The sequence below is a fragment of the Trachurus japonicus genome, chromosome 17 (genome assembly GCF_045865225.1).
Source record: "Trachurus japonicus isolate A0001 chromosome 17, Traja_1.0".
In the NCBI taxonomy this organism is placed as follows: Eukaryota; Metazoa; Chordata; class Actinopteri; order Carangiformes; family Carangidae; genus Trachurus; species Trachurus japonicus.
In genome coordinates this window covers 33,870,456-33,894,798 of record NC_140923.1, presented here as the reverse complement: position 1 = coordinate 33,894,798, position 24,343 = coordinate 33,870,456, and the positions used below count along the sequence as shown (strand labels likewise).

The window sequence follows — 24,343 nt, the reverse complement described above, 5'->3', positions numbered from 1 at the left end:
GAGATGCTGCTCTTCAGTTTACCAGTTTTGGCCAATTAACTGGGCCGGACAGCATCTGCATGTTTAAGGTACACACAGCCTGTGTAAGGTAAAGTGCTTGCACTCCAAGGTAATTGTTTTAGCTTTGACTGACTTTGAAGATTGTTTTTTTTTTTACTTTTGATTGCTGTGCAAAAAGCTTCATTTGTTTGAACAATAAAATGAAAAAGGGCGTGCGTTTTCGCGTTTGCTCTCCTCTTATCTCGCCAAGAAGTGAGTGAACTTCCTTAGCTCCACTAACTTTGTGTTTGATGTCCTGAGGCAGGGAGCACCCATGGGACGTCAAGTCAAGATCAAAGAGTTTATAAAATGCTTCAGAATTTATGTAATGAAAAGATTATATCTCTAAATGCCCCGTGCCAAATCTTGAAGAACGCACTACAGAGACTACTGATTAATGAGGAGATGAATCATTGAAGACCTAATAACTTAGTTCACTACTTCTGCTCTTGTTGCCCTTTGTTTTTAAACAGCTCAGACGCTTTGCAGCTCAGTGGAGTCGTACTGTAACTGTGGAACAGCAGCTTACCTTTTTCAAAGATCTCCTTCAGCACTCCTCTCTTGATCAGCTCGTCTCTGCTCTGTCGCACTGACATCTTCCTCTCCAGCGCTAAAAAAAAGAAAGTTGAAAACATTTTCATATTTTAGGTGGTTATCCATTAAAACATTATGCATATTCACACACCACGCAGGTGTTAAATCGTGGTCAACACAATTGCTAAATCAAAGAAAGATGTACAATGGCTAATGCATAATTAAAAGCTGTGTGCAGATGTCCTCTGGTGAAATTTTTTTTTCCCCAAGATGCTCTGGAAACTTTTTGCTTTTTTTGCTGTTGAAAACACATGGGCTCATGTGTTCTTTGCTGCATCTACAACATGTTTTTCTTCTTTTTCATGTTTCTATATGTGCAGTCAGTGTTGTCTTATAGTATTTGCAGTTGAAAGACAAATCCCAGCACATTCTTTCCCTGAAAGAGGAGCAGGCAGCATTAAATTCTGGATTTTGCTATAGTTGGTAATGATCTGTCAAACTGTGGCTCCCCTCCCGAACAGTTAAAGCTGAAGCTACGGGCCGTGATTAACAAGAGGTAAAGAATAACAGGACATATTCCAGCAACACCACTCATAGTAATGCATTATGCACAAGATGACATGTCCCACAGCTTCCGCTTGCTTCTATTTCTAGCCTTCAAAAGCTGAGATACTTTACGTCTTCCTATTAGTAGGCTGAACGAAAGCAGTTTAAAAATCACGTTGGTAATTTCAAAATCTACCCCTGCACAGAAACCAATTAAGAATGTGAAATGAGGATCAGCAACAACACTTGAGCACACGGAGCAGGAAATGTCCCTGCAGGCCTCTGTGGCTCCTGCTTAGGAGGGAGATCACAGATTGTGCCATGTGTGCTTTACATATGACCCAGGAGTCCTGTCCCAGCTCTAGGAAGGAAGAAGGCGATGTGTTCAATGCTAACACATCCTGAGTGTGGACCCGTGCAAAATATTGAGAGCTTGACCTCTCCTTTTCCTTGCCCTTGGTTACAGCACAGCTGATTTAAAATCCATCCGCTGAGAGCTCAAAATTAAAAACACAAACTAGAGTCATACAAATGTCAGACGGACAAGGCCTCCAGGGCAGAAATTTGGATCCTCTTGTGCTGCAGTGTTCCAAAATACCACAGCAGAGCGAGTTATCATCAAACAGTACGCTCCATTATGAGGATACCAGATGTTCGATATCACGCCACACTTCAAAAGCTTCTTTCTTTTTTTTCTTTTCCTTTTTTAAATACAGGAGAAGTCTGAGCTCAGTTACAAGCCACAAATGGCTGAGCAGCAAGACATTTTTTCCCCCTTTTGGAAAATTACTCATCCAAAATTTCACCAGTGTGTCCCACAAAGAATTAAACTGGAGCCCCGGGATGTAGTAACCTGAAGATGGTGTGAAATGAAAGTAAATTGTACCATTTGTAGATTTGTACTCGGGATGCTAATGCAGGCAGCTCAATCAAAAAGCGATTACACCCCACAGGCAGCACATTTAACATGAGGTTAAGTATATCCAGGAGATGGTCAATAGCATTATCAAAGAGTTGACCCAGAATCAGTGTGGAGGAATTTGTGTGCAGCCAGTTTACTAAGATCGTTTCTGTAAAACACTGCAGAGGTGGTCAGGTACCATGGTCAGGTATATGTGCATCTACCACCTTCACATACAAATTACAGCAGTTGAGAATTTTAAGGATTTTATTTTAATAATGAAGAGGAAACTAGAAATCTTTGCACTTTAGTATATGATTTTCATAAAACTCCTTAACTGACAAGCAGCAGCTGCTCTTGTGACGACTTCTGTCAATATCTAAGAATTTTTTCAAGCCTTTTTAGCGATGGACATCATTTAATCATACAGTACATGTCACAATCTGATCAGTCTGGATTCTCATCCCTGCCTGATATAGCTTATGAATAATGATGTGTCTCATATCCCTTTCTATTTCATTTGTGTTGCTTCTTGTCATTAAATCTACAACTTCAATTAGACCTAAAAAAAAGAAAAAAAAGAAGGGAAATCTAAGTATTTTTCAGTTTTTCAGTTGACAGACACAATGTTACTCAAAGTGACAAATCTCTCTGTGTGTACCATCAGCACCAAGTCGGTGCCAGAGTGGGGAAGCCCAAGGCTGCAGGTCGACTGGCAGTGCTGTAATATGTTCACGGATTATGCTGCCGTTTCATCCAAAATGAAAAGTAATTACTCAAAAGCTCTATGACGTAACTGCTATGCCATGGGATGTGTACAGTTACGCAATACCATTTACTCAGTGGCCTTAACGAGGTTGTGTCTCCAGATTTGACTGATATTGTGTGCTTAAAACAAAAGAATGGGAGACAACGTGGACACAGCAGTTGGTGCAGTGGCCAAGCACCAAATCCAAGTTAAAATACTAACTGTCCTCCTCCAAAAAAAAACAAAAACACAAAACATTTCATTTAATATTTTATGAGAACATTAATAGTGTGGAAGAAGTGGAATTGTGTGTTCATTTCATCAGGAAGGTCCTGTCCAGTAAAACTGCCACTCGCATGAAATATTTATTTTGGTCCTATTGACTGGGTCATCAGAATAATAAATCATCAGGATTGAGTTTGCAAAAAAGGTGTGTGATGATGCAGAGCTGAGATTACGGCCCTGTCAGTACCAGAGCAAACCACAATGTGATCTTTCACATGGGTGTATTCAAAACCAGATGTCCTCTAAATCACCTTGTATATCAACCAAGTCCTATTTTCAACAGCTTGTGTTCAGTCCACCAAGTGGCCCAAGTACTATCATGGTCTAACACTCCAGCCACTCAATCTGTACCAAGATGAGAAGATTAGACACTCATCAGGGAGTATCAGCTGAGAGCATATTAAATGAAACCGGCATATCTAAGTATAGTCTGTATTGATCTGAGAACACTACGCTTAGTTTTTTTTTTTTTTTCTCGAGAAAACATATTCCACTGCGAAGTGACCCAGATAGTCGGAACACATCCTACCAACCCTGAGGCTCAGTAGCTCAAAGTGGAGGCTTTTAACTGTATTAAAACTTCATGGAGTCTTTCATCAATGAGAAGCTCAAGCGTTAAGGCTAACACATCAGAAGCTTAGACACAGCTAAACAAAACCTCACTGTGGCTGCAGCAGGTTTGCGATGAGACGTCTGCCTCTGAAATACAGTGCATAATCAATGGGGCAGGTAGCAAAGATGAGATCTGGGGTTAGAAATGCAGCAAATAAACAAGAACAGAACAGTGCATTTAGATGATAGAGGGGAATCTGCTAACTAATTGGATTAGAAATTTAAAAAAAACGAAGATAACATCAGACTACCGCATGCATGTTCTTTTGATGAATCTCCACTTAATGATCTTTCTCCCTGATACAAGTGCGCTGTGATAATGTACCGAGCGCGATAAGACAGCAGGATAAGACATCCAACTGTCAGGCCCTCCCTCCTTCTTCCTTCCTGAGGTGAAGAGTACAGTCCCCCCAGAGCTGGCCTTCATCTGCTTAATATCACAACACATTCACAATCCTCTACTGTGCTCAGTGTCCAATTATCTACGACAACATCTGTATGCCCAGTGGCTGGTCTGCTCCCCACTGACATAGGAAACATAATCAACAGTAAGGCACCACAGACAACTGCAGAGACAAGAAGGAGAGTACAGAGGGACATTTAAGACCAGCAGGAAATCATGACTACACACACTTACCATCAACTTTGTCTTCAGTGAGATCATTGCATAGCTACTGGTATTGCACAGGGCAATTTGCTTTGTTTGTTTAAGGAAAGATCAACGATACCTGCTGATATGCTTGAGATTCAAAGGTGAGGCTTTGCCAGATGACAAAATATTAGCATACTGTAAGTTAAGTATCAGCAGCAATTTTCTTATATCTCAGGCTTTACGCACAGTAATAAATAAGCTGCTTACCGTCGACTAATTAAATGAGGGCAAATTCACAACAGTATGTAACTGTTCCATTTTAAAAGCACACAGATCAATAATGGGGCTACGGGTCAGCCAAAGTCAATCCTGTTTCCTAGATGAGACAAGGCTGAATTTCTCCTCCTTGAAAGAACTTTTAAATAAGTACACTGTGCCATCTTACTCAGAATAGGTCTGATAATATGTAAACATGTACAGACCTTTATCCATCTATGTCATTGATTAGTTTCATTGCTGTGATTTGGGATGTTACAAAACCTCATCAAGTGGGTCTTCCCATTCATACAGCTAGAGCCAGCACATCATTGATACCAACACACATCACACTGTGCTATGCAGTTTATAAAAAAAAACTGCTTTTATTAGTCAATGCATCTACATTGTCTTAAATCTGTCTTTAAAGGTTACTTGGCAGCAGAAGTTAAAGCTAAAGGGGCTAATGTTTGCTAACAGTTCATTATTTTACATTACATTAAGCTTACAAATTTGGGATTGCATATCTGACCTGAAAATAAAACTCAACTTTGGTTTAACCAACTTCTGAGGTGAGTCTAAAAGCCTCACTGTGTTCACCAGCTAACTTTAGCTTAGCATAAAAGAGCCAGTGAAAACCAAAAACAATGAGCTTAATAATGCTAAAGCATCAAGGAGAACTGCAGAGTTTGGAAATGATTCTCTCTGGGTTCATCACTACAAGCAAACCCATTTTATATCCCTACTATACTACATCAACCTTTGAGCAATTCCTAAAATAAAATATTGATTAGCATAGCCCTTAAAATCGCCATAAAAAAGGCAGCCGACTCAGCCATAAAAGTTAAAAATCCCTGTGCCACTACCTGTCATTTGAATTTACTGCACTGGCTTGTCACCCTTTCACTGTGCACAAGTGCAGCCCTCACTCCACTTATTTGGGTCTTTTAAAAAGTGGGTTTGAATGGATGTGACAGTGCGTGCACAGTCCTGGTGGCAGAACTGTGGCTGCAGCACCTGCCCAAGCGTTGGAGGGACTGTGCAAACCCCTGCAACTTGAAACAACGGTGAAACACCGCTTACAGAGGCTGCTCCAGTGAGATTATAATCCACCATCATGCTGCTATCAAAATGGATTGAATGGAACAATAGAGGCAGAAGAATTATTTAGAGACGGCAGCATCATGCATACAAAACAAGTGGATAACAAAAGTGATGGAGAGCTTTTTCACTCAGCCCCACTGTGCATTAACACCACTGGAACAGACAAAAAAAAGGACTTTTGTTACTCAGTATTTGATTATTATCCCTCACCACAACAGGGTAGATGACGTTGTTATCAAAGCACATACACACCATGTACAAACAGCTCCATGATTGTTCCATCAAGTACATAAAGTACAGTAAAACATCAAAAAGTCAAGCAGCTAGGGCTCAGAACGTTTGTGCCTTACTATAAATACCTCTTAGTCCAAGGAGATTGCTGAAGACCATGTTCGGGAGGAAAAACAAACTAGAGCCAAACAGCATTGTGGGAACAGTGAAAGCCTAGCTGTGAGGTAACATCGGCCCAGATGTCAGATACCTACATGTTTTGTGCTTGTACTAAGCGATGGAGATGACAAGATATCGCATTAGATTGTGCAAGAGACTGACGAGATCAGCAGTCAGAGAGCAGTCACAGCAAACCAGATCAAATCAGACTGGGGCCGATTCATTCAGCAAATTCACACACTAGGAAAATGTTAATTTAATAACATTACTTCAGTCGGAACATCCTGTCCTGCTCAGACTGGATTCAGATCTCTCTCCTCTACAGAGAGGAGAGGAATCCTGCATCCAGAGAAGATGCAGTCTGACAAAGTCCCTCCTCCTGTCCAACAGGCTGACAGCAGAATTCAGGATGCGTCAGCCAAGGAAAATAAACACAGCCACATCTGAAGAGAGTATGTCCTTCACTTGCCCCTGACAACACTGGGCTGCAGGATCAAAGGAACTCTAAAGAGACCTCAAAACATGAAACTCCAACGCTGCACTTTTGCTGAATCAATTCGCTGCATTTTCAATCACCCCGGAGACTAAAACTTAATACATATTTCTTTTGACCACAGGAAATGCACTGCCTTTCTTTCATAACAACACAGGGGCACACACTTAAAAGCTCCATGGGTTGTTTGTTATGCATTATGGAACCTGCATGTGTGTTTCTGTTTCTTGTGGTCACATTAACATAAAATTAAGAGAAAAAAACAACAACATATGTACCAGCAGAAGTCTGCTTGAACTTCTCACTCTTCTTCTTCCTCCACTTCCACGGCTTCAGGAGACGTCCCAGAGTGGCAAACTTGCTTCGACGACGCATAGGTGGAGTGTGGGTGCCAGATAGCAAGGATTCTGAACGCATGGCGGCCAGTCTCTCTACTTCCTCAGCTGTAAGGGAAAAAAGGAAAGATTAAAAAAAAACATCTAATTAAGGTTAAGATGCAGAGGAGGTGATATTCTGATAACCAAACAGGAGGTCTAACAGTGAACGCAGCATACACTTTTGCTCACAAAGATCCATCATCCAAGAGGCAAAAATCTGTGCCAAGTGGCCTCCTGCATTCCCTAGTATCTGGCTGAGGTTGAGAGAGGATAAACCAACCTGCATATCACATTACGCAGGATATGCTCCGATTATAGTTTGAGGCTGTATCGCACCGAGTGGTTGGCAATAACTTGCTAAAAACACACTAAACAGACTGATAAGCACCTCATTAAGGGAGGGGGGCGAAGGAGGGCTTTCTCTCTGCTGTTCAAATATTCACAAAGCCTTGCTTCTGTTGTGTACCATTGGACATCAAAGTCAAAAAATGTTGAGCATTTGGTTCCAAGAAACTGTTATTCTCAAAAGTGAATACATGCTATTCAAGACGGACACTGCAGTATGAGGCTACAACTAACCAGGGCACACACGCACACAACACAGGAAAGATGCACATGTGATCAGAAAATTAAAATGTAAAAAAAGGAGTCACCTCCAGGCAGATGACCATCAACAGGTATTCAAACATAAGCTTCTGACTCAGGCTCACCAGAATTTGTGTGAACAATGCTCGCAGCAAACAGACTACCAGGTGCTTTTAAACACGGGACTCAGCCCTGTTCTTCTTCAGATTCCTTACTTCCTTAAGTAACACATTTAACCTACATGCAGCATCATAGCAGTGCAGCAGAAATGTTCAGCCAGTGGTTTTTATTATGCTGTGTAGGAACATCAAATTGCCTGCGATGGGTAATCAAACATGTCCGCTTCCATCATACTGTGGCAAATGTGCAGACCTTTCAAATTAGTCTGCATAAGCAAACATAACATAGCAACGATCACATAGTCTTGCATAGCCACGGTCTCTGACCTTTCGCAACTAATATTAAACTGCTACAACAAAAGTAGACACTTTTATTATAATGAGTGACATCACAAAGCCGGTCCTAAATGAATGGAAACCAATGGCAAACAAACAAAAATCCTTCACAAATGTTTATCCATGTGATTTGATCCTCAAAAAAGCAACCAAAACACAGACAAAAAGAAGTTTCCATGGCTACTGTGTGATACTGTAACAGCTCCTTGGTGCTCCAGTGCATATAAGTGACCTCCAGCACAACGTGTTGCATCTGTTGTCAGTTATCACCACACTGACTGAGATCATCACCCCTGTCATGCTGTCAGGGAATGCGCCGGTCGCTTGTTTTTAAACAATTAGATCACATTTGCGATGTTTGCCAACACAGATATATCACATTGCGGGGACAGTCACCTCCCCGGGGCCACGGGACGGCGGTGTGGATAAAGAATGTGACAGTAATGCAGTGGAAATCAGTCTCACGGACCATTACTTGAATGCTCTGGTGCCTCAGAGCCAACCATCTTGGCAATCCTGCCACAACACAAATCTATAAATAGCTCTACAGCCAATACTAATTGAATCCAGTAGAGATTCAAATAGTTCATTAGAGGTCCAAAAAAGCTGGATAAAGACAAGAGGAGCAAGAATCAAATCTGAGCTTGAATAACACCCAACAGCCGAGCACCAGCAGAGAGGGAGACACATTTTAGTAACGTCAATAAAAGAACGTCTTTCCACAACATCAAACACTTCTTTGTAGGCTACAAATCCTCCACACATCACTGAAATATGTATCATGCTGACAAAAGAAGCAAGCTTTTCAAAGTGATTTTTTGGGGGGTGTGGTGGGGGGGTGTACTCCTTGAAGATTAACCTTTTGAATATTCTCTACCCAAAGGGCTTGTGTGGATTGTTCTCATCATCTTCAGGAAGAATTAAACATGTACAGTACACTTCATAGATTTAAGAAAGTGTTAAAAAGAAACACAATAGATGAATAATACAAAACACTTATTTGATAGCCATCATTGTCTGTTTGATGAATGACAATTCATTGGTATTGCTGACAGTATCCACATGTATGCAGCTTCAGCTCACACCTTTACTGTTGCAATTGCATCCTTGTGCATTATGCTTAAGGCTCTTTTATGACTGCAACAAATACATGCATGGTGTTTTCCATGGTTTTTCCCTTTCACTTGTCCTTTCACCCCCCCCAACCCACCCCTTTGGTTGATTGATTGTTTTTGGACTGAACCACTTCCAGGCAGCAAACCCCAAACCAGAACATCAACATAACAATCAATCCATTACAATCTTGACAATAGGGAAAAAAGGACACAAGTATCCAAACAAATGGTGATTTTCTTTTTTTAAGACAAGCAGACACAGACACACAATCACCACACTGTGGTATTCCTATCCCCATCTTTTGCAGTGTTATGTATACCTAACCTACTTTCCCTACTTATGTCATATAAGCAACTGATGGAGCTGCTTTTAATTAAAAACACTTGTTTGCATATCAAGATGGCTGAGTGATGATGTAATGACAATGAACTGGAAATGCCTTTGTGCAAACAGCTTGCACAATTCCAAGCCTTTTCTTTTTTTAAATGGCATCTATGGGATGAATAGGTGAACGTGAGAAATGCAACGACGTCCCTGAAATGAAGAGTGAATCATCAACGTAAAAACAACGAGCAGCAGTTTCAAGTCTGAGCCCAGCCCTGTGAGAAGTTCTGATCCAGTCAGAGGCAGTTTCCAGTGAATCACTCTGGTTTTATAGTCGAGATCCTATGAAGCTTCAGCAGCCTACATCGACCTAGTTAAAAGGACAGAATATCAGCACACAAAAGCAGATGATGCACAGCGCATTCAGCGATGGAGGCTGCCATATGATCCATCCATATGAAGCATGCATGGCCATCGCTATACGTTGAATGGAGTGGATCCAGGATGGCTGGCAGTATACCGCAGGACTACTATGGGCGAAACCGCACAACAGCATGAGCACGGAGCCTGTTAGAATGTATATAGGCTGAATACTCACCGTCCTGCGTGTCGTTGCCGCGGCTGCAGTTGCTGCAAATGTGCTTTATCTCTTTCCCGATGTGACAGTGGATCGTAAAGGGCATGTTGTTGTTGTGGTGCGGATACTGGCCGTGCCCTTTCTTGTTGCTGAGAGACATTATTCTGACCAGGCTGAACGCCTTTTTCTTAGGTTTCTCCACCGCCACGGGCGTGTTTTCTCGGCACCCCGTGGCAAACCAAGTACCGTGCATGATGGTGGGCGCAGGATCCACCGACGGGTAATTGGCCGTCTTGAACATTGTTACTATCTGAGGTGGTGTTGGCGGTGGTGGTGGGGAAAACCGCGGAAAACGAAGCTCAGCGCACGGCGGTTCACGACGGTGTGGACTTGAATTAAAGGGCCATCAAATTGAATCCTACCTGACCTACAGCAGCCGTTTCCATTGACCAACCCCCACCAACCCCGATGCTCCGCTTTTCCTCTGCTGTAGTCCCACACTTTACCTGAGAGCTACTTGGTTGCGCAATGCCAAAGTCACAGCTGCTGAGAAAAAAAAGCTCTGCTGCCAGATCCAAGTGAGCTAATAATAAAATAGAGGATGAGTAGTGAGTGGCAGTGACTACCTCTCCCTCCCAGAGCTGTAGACTGCAGTCGGTTGTAGCTAATCCACGATTAGTGGGAGCTGAGCAGTGAATGCCTGTGATTGGTTGCGCGGCGCGCGCTTCTAATAGGCCAATGTGCACGGAACAAAAGTTGATAATAATAATAATGATTCCAATTTTCTTTTTTTCTTTTTTTTTAGGGCAAGTTACATTATATGATATATCAAAAACAACAGCAAAAATAACCAAGAAATGACACAACATCCACCACTGGTAATACATTTTTATATAAGCATATAATTTGCATAAAAAATAAGAAAAAATATGAAGGAAATTAGGGTAGGAGAGGAGAAAGAATAAAAGTAAATCTGACACACCTGCATGAATAAGAGGATGAAAGTGTGGATGACACCGTTACTGATTTGGTAAAACTGATTTCCTCAGGGAGATCCGGCCACAATCACGGCTCATTTCGGTCTACATTTGTGTCACCATGGCAAAGTGTGAAAAAGAAGAGGGCTGGATGGAGAGAAAGAAGCCATGGAAAACCTCAGAGACTATGAGGATAGTAGGTTGCCAACTATAATTATGACATTTCTGAGATGTAAAAGCCACACAGAGATCCAATATTGGTCATATTTAGCAGCTTCCTCTTGAATCTGCTCCTTGTTAGTCCAGTTTGCCGAACATTTTTAAAGATGTAATCTAAAACTTATGAGACTTGATCAACCACAGCAGAATTGTATTGGTCGAGTATAGTTTGTTTGCTGATTTAACCACATGCAACCCCATAGGTCACATTTTTAAATCAGTTGATTCAACTTTATCCGCAAATGACGCCAGCAAATAACCTTAACATCCGCTCACTCATGATTACAAAGGATGAAGAAGGGGGAAAAAATCAGGACAACAAAGATGACTGCAACAATTACAACAGCTATCTAATTTGGGCATAATAACAGACAAGAGCCCAGAGAATTAAAATCAAAGAAAAGAAACACAGCAATGGGATCGTAATCAGTGATCAGAATAAAGCTCAATGCTTCAAGTGAGAGAGCTCAGCCTAAAGTAATAGAGGAGCATTAAATATTCTTTCTTTACATCCCAAAGTCTAAACAGCCACTCAGTTGATCCCTGAAGTTACTGTGCACATTTTAAGCCAATTGATAACATTAATGAGCTGTTAATCATTGGAGAAAATAACGGACCCCACGGCATTTCCAATCACGTTTCCTACAGAGCAGTGAATGATCATGGGCCGGGGGTGAGTATCTTTGATGTTCCTTCAATGAGCTACAGCTTATTCCAGTGACATCAAAGCCTCTCTCTGAAATGAGGGACAGAGACACTTGATTTACTCCCACCACGGTGCAATGCAGCAGTTGCCCTCAGTTGCCTCCTTGTTATTTTGCCTGCAAAGTTTCACTCTCTTGCATTGATGTGCGTTCAAGTTTTGGGGACTAGTGAGAGGGAGTTATTTTGTATGTGTTTGCAACATAGAGTCAGAGGTTATGGGATAATGGAATGACAGTTTGTGCTATGCATATACAGCAAAATGTGATTGCGTGTGTGTGTGTGCGCATGTGCTTGTGAGTCAGGGGGAATGAAAGAGGCTTAAACACTGTGCTGCTGTCTCTTACTGCACCACCACTTTACAAACAAGAACTGTGATCTCCTTTCTCTCTCTTGTTTACTGCCAACCGTTCACTTTATTCTGCCTACAGACCTTAAAATGTATCTTAGAAATGAGCTTAAATCAAATGAGCTTTTGAATTGTTCCCAAAAGTATGTTGACACGTAGGTGCGTACATATAGTAAAACCCTAGGCTATGTACCTCAGCCTGAGTTTCTCATTAGGTAATTTTTACAAGAATCAAGTTAAAGCTACACGACAGGTTATTTATCAGCTGCGAGCGAAGATGGTCACATGTGGCAGTGTGGTTATGTAACTGCTGTGATCAGGCAGTGCTGATCAGTGCCCCGCGCGGGTTAATTCATAAAGCAAGGAGGAGATGAATAAATGTAATGAGGTGAAATAAATAATAACAATAAGCAGAAGAGTAACAGTAAACTTAAGCAGTTGAACACTGCCGATGTCCTTTGTGAGGGAGAAACATATTCTTTCTGCCACCCTTCAACAGAAATGAGTAGTTCTAGTGTATCTTACTGAGCACTCTCAGTATTGCATCCATCTCACTGTTAATGCCCCTTGTGCAAGGCAAAACTGATATTAGAGAGGATGTTTGTAGCCTACATTTTAGTATTGCTAGCCAGTGTTACTATTAACCACTGTTTTTACCTAAACCGTATAGGCTTGACAAGAGCTTTGAGAATTTATGCATTTACAATATTCAATACAATTTTTGAGCAGTGCTACATCATCAAGGCAGACTGCACGCTACAGAGACTCGGTATCAGAAAGTGGCAAGATGGTTGAACTAGGCCAGGTAGCTGGTTAGCAAACTCACTTTAGAAGAATAAAAGAAGTGGTGATAATAGAGGCAAAACATGAGTAATGTTACTTTCCATTGCTGGAATAAAGGAATGAGGTTTCACTCTGAACTTGGAAAGTTTCTTCAACACTATTAGGATAACATCTGTTAATGCCAGCATTGGCTAATTTGGCAATACAGCAAAACTTCAAAATAGCTCCTGTAAGCCTATGGTGACTTTGACTTAGTTTTATATCATTTTTGTAAATTTATAACATTTTTACTAATTTCCATGGATGGCTCATATTTTACCCTATGTTATCCATGGCCCATTCTACTTCTTTGTGCCTTCTTTGATAACTGGGGTTGGCTCCGAAACTGTAACCACTAACCACTCAGTCTATGTTGAAGCTGTACTACGTTTACTATACTTAAAACCAAGCCTCTGTGTTTTTATGGCTGTTCTCATGTTTTCCATGTTACGTGTCAACGTGTGTCATTTTATACTAATTTCTCCCAAATTCAGCCTGATACATGGGGTATTTCTGGAAATTTTTGCATCCTGATAACATAACATTCTGTGGGTTTAAACAGTCGCATGAATTTGTAGTTCAGTTGATAAACTTAGTAGTCAACTAATGGAAAGAACAATTATTAATTCAATTAAGGTCAGACTTTGTCTAAGTGGCTTCCATCCTGCCCTGGACACATAAATCATTCCACTACGGTACAGTAGTATTGTCAGCTTGCCGACATGTCTTCTAACCGACTCTTTCTGCCTTTGAAGAAATTCATTTGATTGCATTTCAGTGTAGAGTTTGTGTGGTTTATGTGGTTTGCCTCAGAGACACATCCACAATTTTGTTTGAAACTTTGACTAATGCAGCACAAAACCCTGGGCTCAACACTGGTCTTCAGACTCTGGGTATACTTTCCCTGTGGTTGACAACACACCTGACACTTGTCACAGACTGTCACAATAAACAGAAACTGACAGAGTCAACTCACCCAAAGCTGCTTGGAAGTATTTGCCAATTCTTTGTGACTCAACATCAGATGGATACGCTCTCACACAGTGTCGTTGCCATGAAGCCTTAGTAATGTATCACTGAAGTAGGGGAAAACATGTACAGTAGCTAGAGCATGTTTTAGAACAGATACTAAGGACAAAAACTGTAAATTGATTAGGATTTTACCAGAAATATTGTTAAGCAATACATTATTTTAATATTTTCTTTTAACATTTAGGATTCTGGTTGCCATGGTGCATGTGGTGAAGGTTTTGGGCTAAACAATCGTACAACTTCCGACTGAGCAGCCTGTCACTACAAATCTGCTGTTCCCGTTCAGCCTGTGTCTCTCTGTCTCTTCCCATCTGTCATTCTCTCTCTGTGTTATTATCTGTCTTACTGCCTCATAGTTAGACACACACACACACACACACACACACACACACACACACACACACACACACACACACACACACACACACACACACACACAGTCACACACACAGTACCACATGTTCCTACCACAATCTGAAAAAGAATGAATACAATGGTAAAAGTTCACTGCTTTGCCTTTTTCACTTTCGTGTTTGTATCTGTGGGGAAATGTTGAATGTTAGTTATGCAATTCTAATCTGTAAGGGGAATGACTCCTCACCACCAGTTTTCTTATGCCGTTCTTGGCTCCACCTTCAGCTTTAAGCTCAGTCTGCTGACAGGCAGCAGAGTAATGTGACATGATTATGTAAAGTCTACAGGCTGCAGCACTTCAGAAGTAGGGACATAGAGCAAGTGACAGACAAATGTCAAAGGAAAGTGAGATAGAAAATGTACCCACTTTTTTTAAAGTCATGCACATGGATGGACAACTGTGCATCAAGACACTGATAATCACATGTCGATATTATACTGATTGGTTACTGAAGCCAACAGCAGTGTACATATAGCTCTGCCACAGGCTGTCAAGGACTTTGGTAAGATGTGGCTCCACCTGAAGAAAGGTGTAAACGGATGATTGCTCTCTCGCAATCAATTAGTCTGTCCCCCTTTCCTCTTGCTTTTCTTGTCCACTGTCAATATATTTTCTGTACTGTTGTATAAATTGACAAGCACTATCTACTTTACACAATGTGTCAGGTGCTAATCTGAAATGGAATAAGGATCAGTGACCTGAAAAAATGTTTACACAATTAAACAGGCATCTTTAATAAGCCAATAGCTAAATTTCCAGCATGTCTTAAGAATTTTAATTACTTCCAATGGAAAGCAATCTGTACTGATATTTTTGGCTTTTCACACCTTTTATTAAATAGAACAGTTGAGAGAGACAGGAAATGGGGAGGCAGAGAGAGGGGTAATGACATGCAGGAAAGGGCTGCCCGATGCAGGATTTGAACTGGGGCTGCCTGCAGCGAGGACTGTAGTCTCTATACATGGGGCGCCTGCTTAACCTCCTGCGCCACTTGATGCCCTGTACTGATATTTTTGATGTGTAACTTTTGTCTGGTGAAATATCTGACCATTTATGAGTTAAACTAGGGAAAACAGGGTAAACACAAATTACCAATGAACCTTGAAATATGAAATAGTGATCAAAGGGTTTAAATTATAGGCTACACATTCACAGAAACATTACATTATACTGCTATTACATTTTTTGTTGTATAAGCTGCTATGAAATGAGCTGAAAAGAATTGTGTTGTTTGTGTCAGTGCAAGTTGCAGAGCTGCCAAGTTTGTCCTCTCTAATGTGTGTTGCATTGCCGCCACCTAGTGTAGTAATGCGGTAAACTGGAGATTTACCTGACAAATGAAAAACATGAACTGTGTCATTTCATCATTAAAAATAATATGGATTATAAACAGTGTATTCTGAATAGTTAATATTGTAAGAGCCGTGTGTTTACGTGAGCGCCTATATTTGAAAAATAAAAACAGACTTGAAGTGACCCTGCACGTTTGTGCGTAATTACGCATTACGTTTTTACGTCAATGGCATCCATCATCCATTAGTCTGGGGCAGAGCAATAGATATAACAATATGTTATATACATATACAATATGTTATATACATATACAATATGTTATATCTATCGCTCTGGTCTGGGGCAGCTGACTCGCTGTTTTGGTAGGAAAGGGATCCAGGGCGAGAGAGACAGGTCTTTCCGTCAAAATAAAAGCACCAAGATAATAAAATGCTGAGGTGAAACTCTTTAATTTAAGGAATATAATTTACAAGAAAGTCCCCGAGCCATTAAGTTAACATTTTGCTGTTATTGTATTACAAGTTAATGTCTATTTTATACGTTTTATGTTGGTGAACACTTTTATTTTGGTGAATTTGGTGATTTCGGTATCCGCTACAGACAGGAACCAGAATGCAGACAAAATTCGGAGGTAACAGACACGCGAGGCTAATCATCCATAGGCAGCCGCCTCCCTGCGATGTTGGCAAACAAAAAATCACTACAGCTATTAATATTATGTCTATGTCACAAACAATGAGCGACATATTAATGGAGCATGGTGAGTGTACAGCACCCAGAAATACTTTACCCCCATCCAGTCCGCATTGCCCCAATGGTTGATAAAAGAGAGCTGCTTACAGTAAGTTAACGGCTAATGTTAACGGGAAAATAGTGCGAAACAGTGTAGCACTGCAATAAACGCGCCCCGGTAATTTTCTTCCCAGCGTTACTAACTGTGCTGTCTCGTCACCGTGACCCCTCAGTGTTGAAATATGTTTCCCCCAGGGTCTCTTCCTCTCTCCTCTCTCCGGCTCATCGTGCCTCCCGTGCAGCTCGTGTCTGCAGCTCTGTGGGAGATAGTGAAGCAGGGAGCAGTGATGTACTATGGTCTGCTGGAGGAGTTCATTGCCTCAGTGTTGGAAGCAGTTCCCGAGCTGCTCGATCACACTGAGAGAGTCCAACTAGTCTTGGGCTTGCGTGCAAGGGTAAGAAAAAAAGACCGGCCAGATGTTTACAGTTGTCTTGCACTGCTGGTGCTAACTTTACATCTCTACTAACAACACGCTGCTGGTGTGAGAGCAGGTATTGGTCTGTAGTGGTGTGATCTGTGTAGGCATACTGTATGAGACAGCTATTGCTACTCTGCAGAATAAGAACCTAAAATCACTTCATAAAATATGATGCACTGGTACAGATTGAACTCCCCCACAGCATCCACAGTACCTAAAATTAACTCCAGGTTCCACACAGCCTACAATAATAACATAGTATCCATCACTGCATCAGTCACAAAAATCAACCATTAAAATACTATAACATCATTTGCCAGAGGGGTAACTATATCATTTTATATTTAATTTTTTTTCTTTCTCTTTGCAATATTCTATCTTTTACTTTTGATAGTTAGTTTTCTAACAGAACAACCAAATATTACATAGAAGCTGCTTATACGTTTGGTGATATTACTTATAATCAAGACTATTGTGGTTGTGCTTTTGGGAAAATGATCTGTATACTATTTACACCTCTGTCTGTCACTTCCCGAACTAAATAATTCTTATGGACAAAATGGTATGAAGTACAATTCTCCATTTTGGAAAACCCATTTTCCTCAGTGTACTGTTAGACTGCTGATTTCAAGGTCAGCTTCAAAACAGTAGCTGTTTCTGGATGTGGTATATTACATTTCGTTTTGTGCATGTTATTGTCATGGGGTTCTTTTGTTTGTGTGCCGTGTCAGTATGTCACAGTACACAGTATGTCTGTGGAAAGAATGAGCCAACAAAAAACATGGCATTAGTAATATGTATACCTACATTAGAGTAAGCCAGTTAATGTTGCCCTGTATTCCCGATTAAACGGTACGTTTTAACGTTTTTTTCTGTCACTACATCTGCATCCATCAACACTAAACTGGGTTAGGGTTAATTTAAGTAACTGGGCCGACTTTCAGCTAACTAACAGTCTAATTTGGTTAAAGGATGAGGTCAAGACCACCAAATTACCAAGTGAGGATGATTTCAACATCTACCCCATCACCTCAGCATGTACAGGCCCCTATTTTGCCAGTACACTCAACTCTCATGTATAGTCTCATACAGTACAGTATGTGACTGAAGAGAGCACAAACGGTTGACTAAATCTCTCAACATGCCAATAGGTGGTGCTAGAGTGCTGCCGTAGTGATGATCTTGCCAGCCCACAAGCCATCCAACATCATCTGAACAGAATAAACACCTACATCACAAAACAGGACAACGAGGTGGGTGTTCCTGTTAAATCTATACAACTATTTGTGTTGTGTGAACTTAATTATATGTTTTTTCTTTGAAGACTCCCAGTGCTGAAGTAAAAGCATCAGTCACAAACTTCCTGCAGCTTGTTCACACGCTAGTGGATGATCGATTTCAAAGGGATATCTTTTATCAGGTATGTTAGTAGTGGATGTTGTAAATTTAGAAAAAATAATGATGCAATTCAATTATTACTTGTAATTAGGCTTTAATGCAAAATTATTTAAAGTATGAGTTTTTGGATAATATGCTAAAAATGTAACCCTGCTATTGTTTTGTGAAACAAAATGATCACTTTGTATTTGTTATTTAGAAAATCTTCCCAATAGTGTTTGGACCCAAGTATGACTCAGCCCTGGAGGCTTTAATGAGAAAATTCCTCCTCAATCTCCAGAAGCTGCTGCCTGTTCCAAACCTTGAGCAAGTAGGTACCTGACATGAAATAATCCTGAGACGATTACAGTGAGAAAATACCATGCCATGTTTAACAGTTGTTGTTGTTGTACAGTCAGTTCTCTTATACACAACGTAGTTTTTGAGATGGACTGTGCAATAACAAGGGCATTTATCACAAAACACCTGAAATGCACACACCATCTCTCTAAATATACAGTAGCATAGTGATTGAGTTTATTTTGTCCTCCTTCCTAGACTTCCCTCTGGCTCAGTCTCTCACCTTCTGTATTAAAAGAGTGTGTGGACTTTATGAATCAACCTGAACCCCTGAATAAACTTATTCAGCATCACAAACGTCATGGGAATGAAGTCCCGCAAGGTAGTCATTTGAGTTTCACTTAGTTCCCAGTTGTGTTTTCATAATATTTTGGGAGATATTGACAGATTTTTTTTGTTTGTCTGTTACTTGTAGTTCATTCTTCCTATGGCGATGACAGCATCCTTTCCAGCCTGTCCTATCACCTACCAAAGGACAACAAAGATGAAAGAGGCAAAGTTGCAAAAACGGAATCCATGTGCATCAGTGAGGAGTCGGACTGGCACAGAGACAACTCACTTGGTAGTGAGTCTAAAAAGGTTAAAGATGAAAACCTTGAGGAGACAAATTCGGGGGCAGCAAGGAATGTGGACACAAATGAACAGCAGCATGCTGACGATATGGCTGAATACCAAGGAGCCTCTGTTGAGGTAATACTAGAAGACTTGGATGAAAGTGAATCGAACGAGGATGACGACACTGACCAAAAAGAGTTTCACCATTTAAAAACTCACAATAGGACATCCTCAAAAAGGTTCAAGCGTTTTGTTTGTGACCAGGAGTACGACTCCATTAACAAACTAAAAAGGCACAGGATCAGTCATAGTGGATGTTTGCGTCAGTCAGATTCTGCGAGCCAAAGTAGATATTTTGAGAAGATTAATTGGCATCCTAAACCCAAGGTAAATGCTGATAGAAGTGATAATGAGCCTCCGTCCGGGGGGCTCTCAACAGATAACCTGTCAAATTCAAGTCTTCCGAACGCTGAGCAGTCTAATGATGACTATAATCTTGTTTGTCCTACATGTGGCAGGGTTTTCACTTACCGAAATAACTTTGACAAACACCAGAGGATTTGTGTTTCCAGTAGTAAAAGACAGATCGAGTCAAGCACTGGGTGTTCTACAAGCTCTGCACTTCTCCCCAAATCAGACCCTGTTGACATGACCAAAGAGGCTTTACTTAGTGAAACTGAAACTGAGCCTTCAAACGCTGCACCCCAGGAATCAATGCCTCCTGACTCCTGTAAAAGAAGCAGCCGAGTCAAAAAATGCTCCATGTGTGGGAAAATATTTACTCGCTCTGGCGACTTGACGAGGCACATGAGATGCCACACTGAGCAGAGTCCTTATCTTTGTTCTTATTGCGGTAAAAACTTTGACAACTATGAAGACTACGAAGCACACGAGGAAGGTCAGTGCAGGGTTTCAAAGCAACACCCACAAGCAGAAAATGCATTTGCACAGGAGAATTCTCCAAGCACCACAAAGGAAAGGAGTCAGGAGGACACTCTTGTTTCAGTCACAGATGCACCTGCCAACATACAAGCTCTGCAGGCAAGTAATTCAGTAATTTCTCTGACTTGTCGGCATTGTGGCAAGGGCTTTTCTTATTACAAGAGTTTTGAGAAGCATCAGAGCAAATGTTCCAAAAGTAACACCAGCCATTTTGTGACATGTAACTTCCCATCACCTGACAATATCAGTGACGGCTGCACTGAGACAGTATCTGTAACAAAGGAAAGTGAAACTGAAGCACCCTCAAACTCTCCAGACTGTGAAGATGACTCCCAGACCAAGTCTTCCAGCATCAAGTGCACCATGTGTGAGGGGAAGTTTTCAAAAATCATCCACCTAAAAAGACATTACGCCCAGTCGCATGAAATTAGAGACTCATACCCTTGTCCATTGTGTAAGAGAACTTTTGTGAGGCTAAGTGAATTGGTTCGACATCAGCAGAGCAAAACAATGTACCAGTGTGCTGCCTGCAAGAAATGCTTCACAAAGCCTGAACTGCTAAAAGATCATGAAAAGGTTCATACTGTGACGCCGCACGTTTGCAAAACATGCGGGAAGAGCGTGCAATCTCTGTCTCATCTGATGCAGCACCAGAGCAAGCACAGAGAACAACAACCCCATGTTTGTTCCTACTGCAGCAAACAGTTCAGCAGAAAAACCCTCCTGAGAGCGCATATGGTGAGGCACACAGGTGGTTACCCATGCCCAGTGTGCGGAAAGAAATTCAATCAGACGACATACCTTAAATGGCATCTGTACAAACACACGGGCCAAGAGCCGTACCTGTGCGACACGTGCGGGAAGGGCTGGCCCAATGAGGCGCAACTCAAGCTTCACATGGTTCAACATACAGAGGAGAGGCCGTTCAAGTGTGAAGACTGTGGCATGTGTTACAAGAGGAGGTCGCATTTGATGGCTCACCGCAGAGACAAACACATCAGGCTGAGGCCGTTCACGTGTGAGGTTTGCAGCAAAGCCTTCAGATTAAACAGTACGCTGAAAAGTCACATGATGGTTCACACAGGGGAGCGGCCGTTCACCTGTCCAGCATGCGGCAAAACTTTCAGAAGGAAAACTCGGCTCAAGGTGCACAGAGAGAGGGCATGTTCGTAACTCCAGACTCTAAACGGTACAGCTGTGTAGTCACTGCTCTACATGTGCGATGACTTGTATAATGAAACTACAGATTTGTAAATAAACCACAACATTTGGGTTGTTATTGTGAATGATTTTCCTTCATTGAGAAGAAAAATTGGCCTCGTTGCAAAGAGTGTGTCAAATCATCAGAGTCTTTTTCTGCAATATCCTGACTTGTGCAAGACTTCTACATGGCCTACAGGAAGCTCAAGGCAGTGTGATAGAAGTAGAAGGAGGCAAGCTGACAATTTGGGCAAGTGTACTTTGAATCCAATCCAAATCAAACTGCACAGAATGATAGTATTAGAAAAACTTTCAGAACGGCTTTGCCTTATGCTTATATAGGAGTGGAGCTGAAACAAGTAATAGAAAGAAAAATGATTTTGACAAAAAAACTATTTTTGATAATATTGTCTGATTTTCCAAGAAAAAATGATGACGTAGACAACATTTTGTCTGACAATTAAATTACTCTAGTTATTCATTTATAATCATTCATTTAAATTTATTAATTTGAGTACACTATTTACCAAGACCGGAGTGGAGTGAAGTTTAACGTGACCATAATGACAATAAAGCTTCCTTATATTTCTCTAATCGATTATCAACTAATCAGCTGTCTAATACACCATTTCTATCGAGTCCAAAAGAACTCCTGACAACAACATGATGACAATATCCTTAAAGAATAATAATATTGTGAGGCGTCGTGCTATCGTGTTTGTAGGAAATGACGAGAAAGTCTGTAACCACAACTACAACAGTGCACAAAGTGAACAATTGCACCTAATTGATAGTGCAAAGGTAATTTGATGAATAGACAAAAACATCCATGGTCTAAACATGAACAATCACTGTTCATATCAGATATGTGTATTATTAACACAATGTCTGTACTCTGATTTTTACATGTCACAGTTATCATCAATTCCAGTAATCCACATCAACCTGTGGCATCTGTAGTAGTGTACTACTGTTGCAGAAAAAGCTTTGCTCCACCAGAGAGCAGTGGTGCTCCAGGGACCAGCTCAGCTTCACCAGCCAGAGTCAAACTGTCTTTTATGTAGTGTATCTATAAGTCAATTTGTCCTTAATTTCGCAGACCACCTCCCATGAAATTAAGACAGATTTCTGTGGAGGCCTGTACAGCTCTCAAAATTATAATGACTTTTGGACTACAGAACGTGTTAATATTAGTACTTGTTATGAATGATTAATCCTTTTTTTTTCTCCCTCGTTTCAGAGTATAAAGCTGAAACTCTGGGAAATAGATGCTAAATCTTTCATCAGGTCTGTTGTCTCAAACATCAAACCTTTCTGCAGAGCACTTGGGGATTTTCCACTTTGTCTGTTTTTCCACTTTGTCTGCTAATTAAGAAACAGTGTTGCAGGCAAGGTGATGGCTGAGAGTGGCTGACAGCAGATGCTTTTGGGGGGGCGTGTATCTCTGTCTATAATAACCTCACAGTAAGGATGTGTTAGTATTGTGTAATGAAAGGTGCAGTAAGGAAAGGGAACACTGTATACCAGAGCACATTTTAAAGGTAATAAGGTTGGGTTATATGTTCACAAAATCACACTGTTTGACAGCAGGTAAGTGGATATGGAAACAGAAGAGCTCCCACAAAATGAAAGCAATCTTCTGTGAGCTCTGCAACACTTAATGGTAAGCAGACTGTGCCACTCCTCTGGGACATTCTGGCCGTCTCTGTCTGCAGAGACACTGTGATTTTCCTCTGACTGAAAACTCCATCTGTCCCGCTCACTTAAGATGAACACCACAGTATGGAGTGGAGGACTATCAGCTAAAGAGCTTATAGTTCTCCTCTGGCCTCTCCTGGCTCTGTCGAAGTAAAGACGAATATCTCCTGGACTCAGGCACAGGTAGCTCGTTGTTATATAACACATCACATCAAAGAGTTTTCCAAGTTACTGACGTGCTGTGACTGCTGTCATAATTGCAGTGGGTTGCAGAATAATTCCCTCTAGACCCCGATACAATGATCCATGCAGCATGAGTCATTAAATGGTTATGGTTCCTAAAGTGACCCCATCCACCAACCACCAGAGGCCAGACCAAGACAATTTCTCCCAGAATAATGGGCAGAAACCTCACTATCGTCCTCCAGCTTTTCAGACAGACCACAGAAAGCAGTTGACTTGCTTTGGCAGAATAAACCATTTGATGACAAAAAGAAAGTAGATTTTTCTTGTTTTAAACCCCCTGTTATAAAAATTAAAACTAAGTCAGCCTCTTTTTTGACAGTTTTAAAGCCCAAATGTTCAGTAATTCTACATGGTGCTACATGAGATAATTCAGATGACTGCTCCTGCTGTTTGTTTTTGAGACAATCCCTGTGGAAATACAGTCTATGTATCGCTTGAAGTCAACTATTCTCAGTATGGCAGATGGCGGTGTGCATTGCTTCATATTCATTTTTAACATGTTCAAGTTGAATAATAATACAGTTCCGATTATTTTAGTAACTTCTAACTCAAAAGCGTTACAGTAGGACAGTATTTCATTATTGTGAGATTGTTTTCTTTCATTATAATTTGTAAATTACATCCTGGCAAAGTCAACCTTTTCGTCATTGCAGTTATTACGTGATGCGATTACAGAATTCCACACCAGATCTGTAAGACACACTGGGTAGAGAGAGGATGGGGGCAGCAAGTCCCCCTGGTTCAATCACTTAGTTTCACGTAATTATTCTGCCTCTTCAGATTGCAGCCGTTTATCCTGTAGGCTATTAGTCTGTCTTTACACAGACTTACATAACTGTCTGAAAAATGTAGGCATAACTTAACGTAATATTCAGCTTAGCGCCAACACAGAACGTTCATTTGGACAACTTCAAACCGAAAGTTTTATGAGCTTACGTATACTCTAAGTTATGTCCATTAGTTACTGATTGAGAGTATGGTATGAAAACATACTAATCTTGAATCGAATCGA

The 24,343-nt window shown here is 41.0% G+C and overlaps 2 protein-coding genes across 4 annotated transcripts in view; one reads left to right on the top strand and one right to left on the bottom strand.

Moving 5' to 3' along the window:
* LOC146971179 (phosphatase and actin regulator 1-like) overlaps positions 1-24,343 on the bottom strand; it is a 46,619-nt gene that overhangs the window by 16,062 nt on the left and 6,214 nt on the right. Inside the window, exons 1-3 of one of the 3 annotated variants that reach the window (XM_085805488.1) lie at positions 9,955-10,584; positions 6,778-6,942; positions 569-649 (exon numbers count right to left, since the gene is read on the bottom strand). In XM_085805488.1, the coding sequence (XP_085661614.1) occupies positions 569-649; positions 6,778-6,942; positions 9,955-10,234 (526 nt within the window). In that variant the 5' untranslated portion in view covers positions 10,235-10,584. Of the gene's footprint in view, positions 1-568; positions 650-6,777; positions 6,943-9,954; positions 10,585-24,343 lie in introns of those variants that run through there. The other 2 variants (XM_085805490.1, XM_085805489.1) reach the window with 2 other exon arrangements.
* LOC146971180 (uncharacterized) lies at positions 16,397-21,671 on the top strand. Its single transcript, XM_085805487.1, has 7 exons — positions 16,397-16,502; positions 16,730-16,929; positions 18,105-18,206; positions 18,278-18,373; positions 18,551-18,661; positions 18,889-19,012; positions 19,106-21,671. Exons 1-7 carry the CDS (start codon positions 16,460-16,462, stop codon positions 21,358-21,360), a joined length of 2,931 nt encoding a protein of 976 aa, XP_085661613.1. The 5' UTR covers positions 16,397-16,459; the 3' UTR covers positions 21,361-21,671.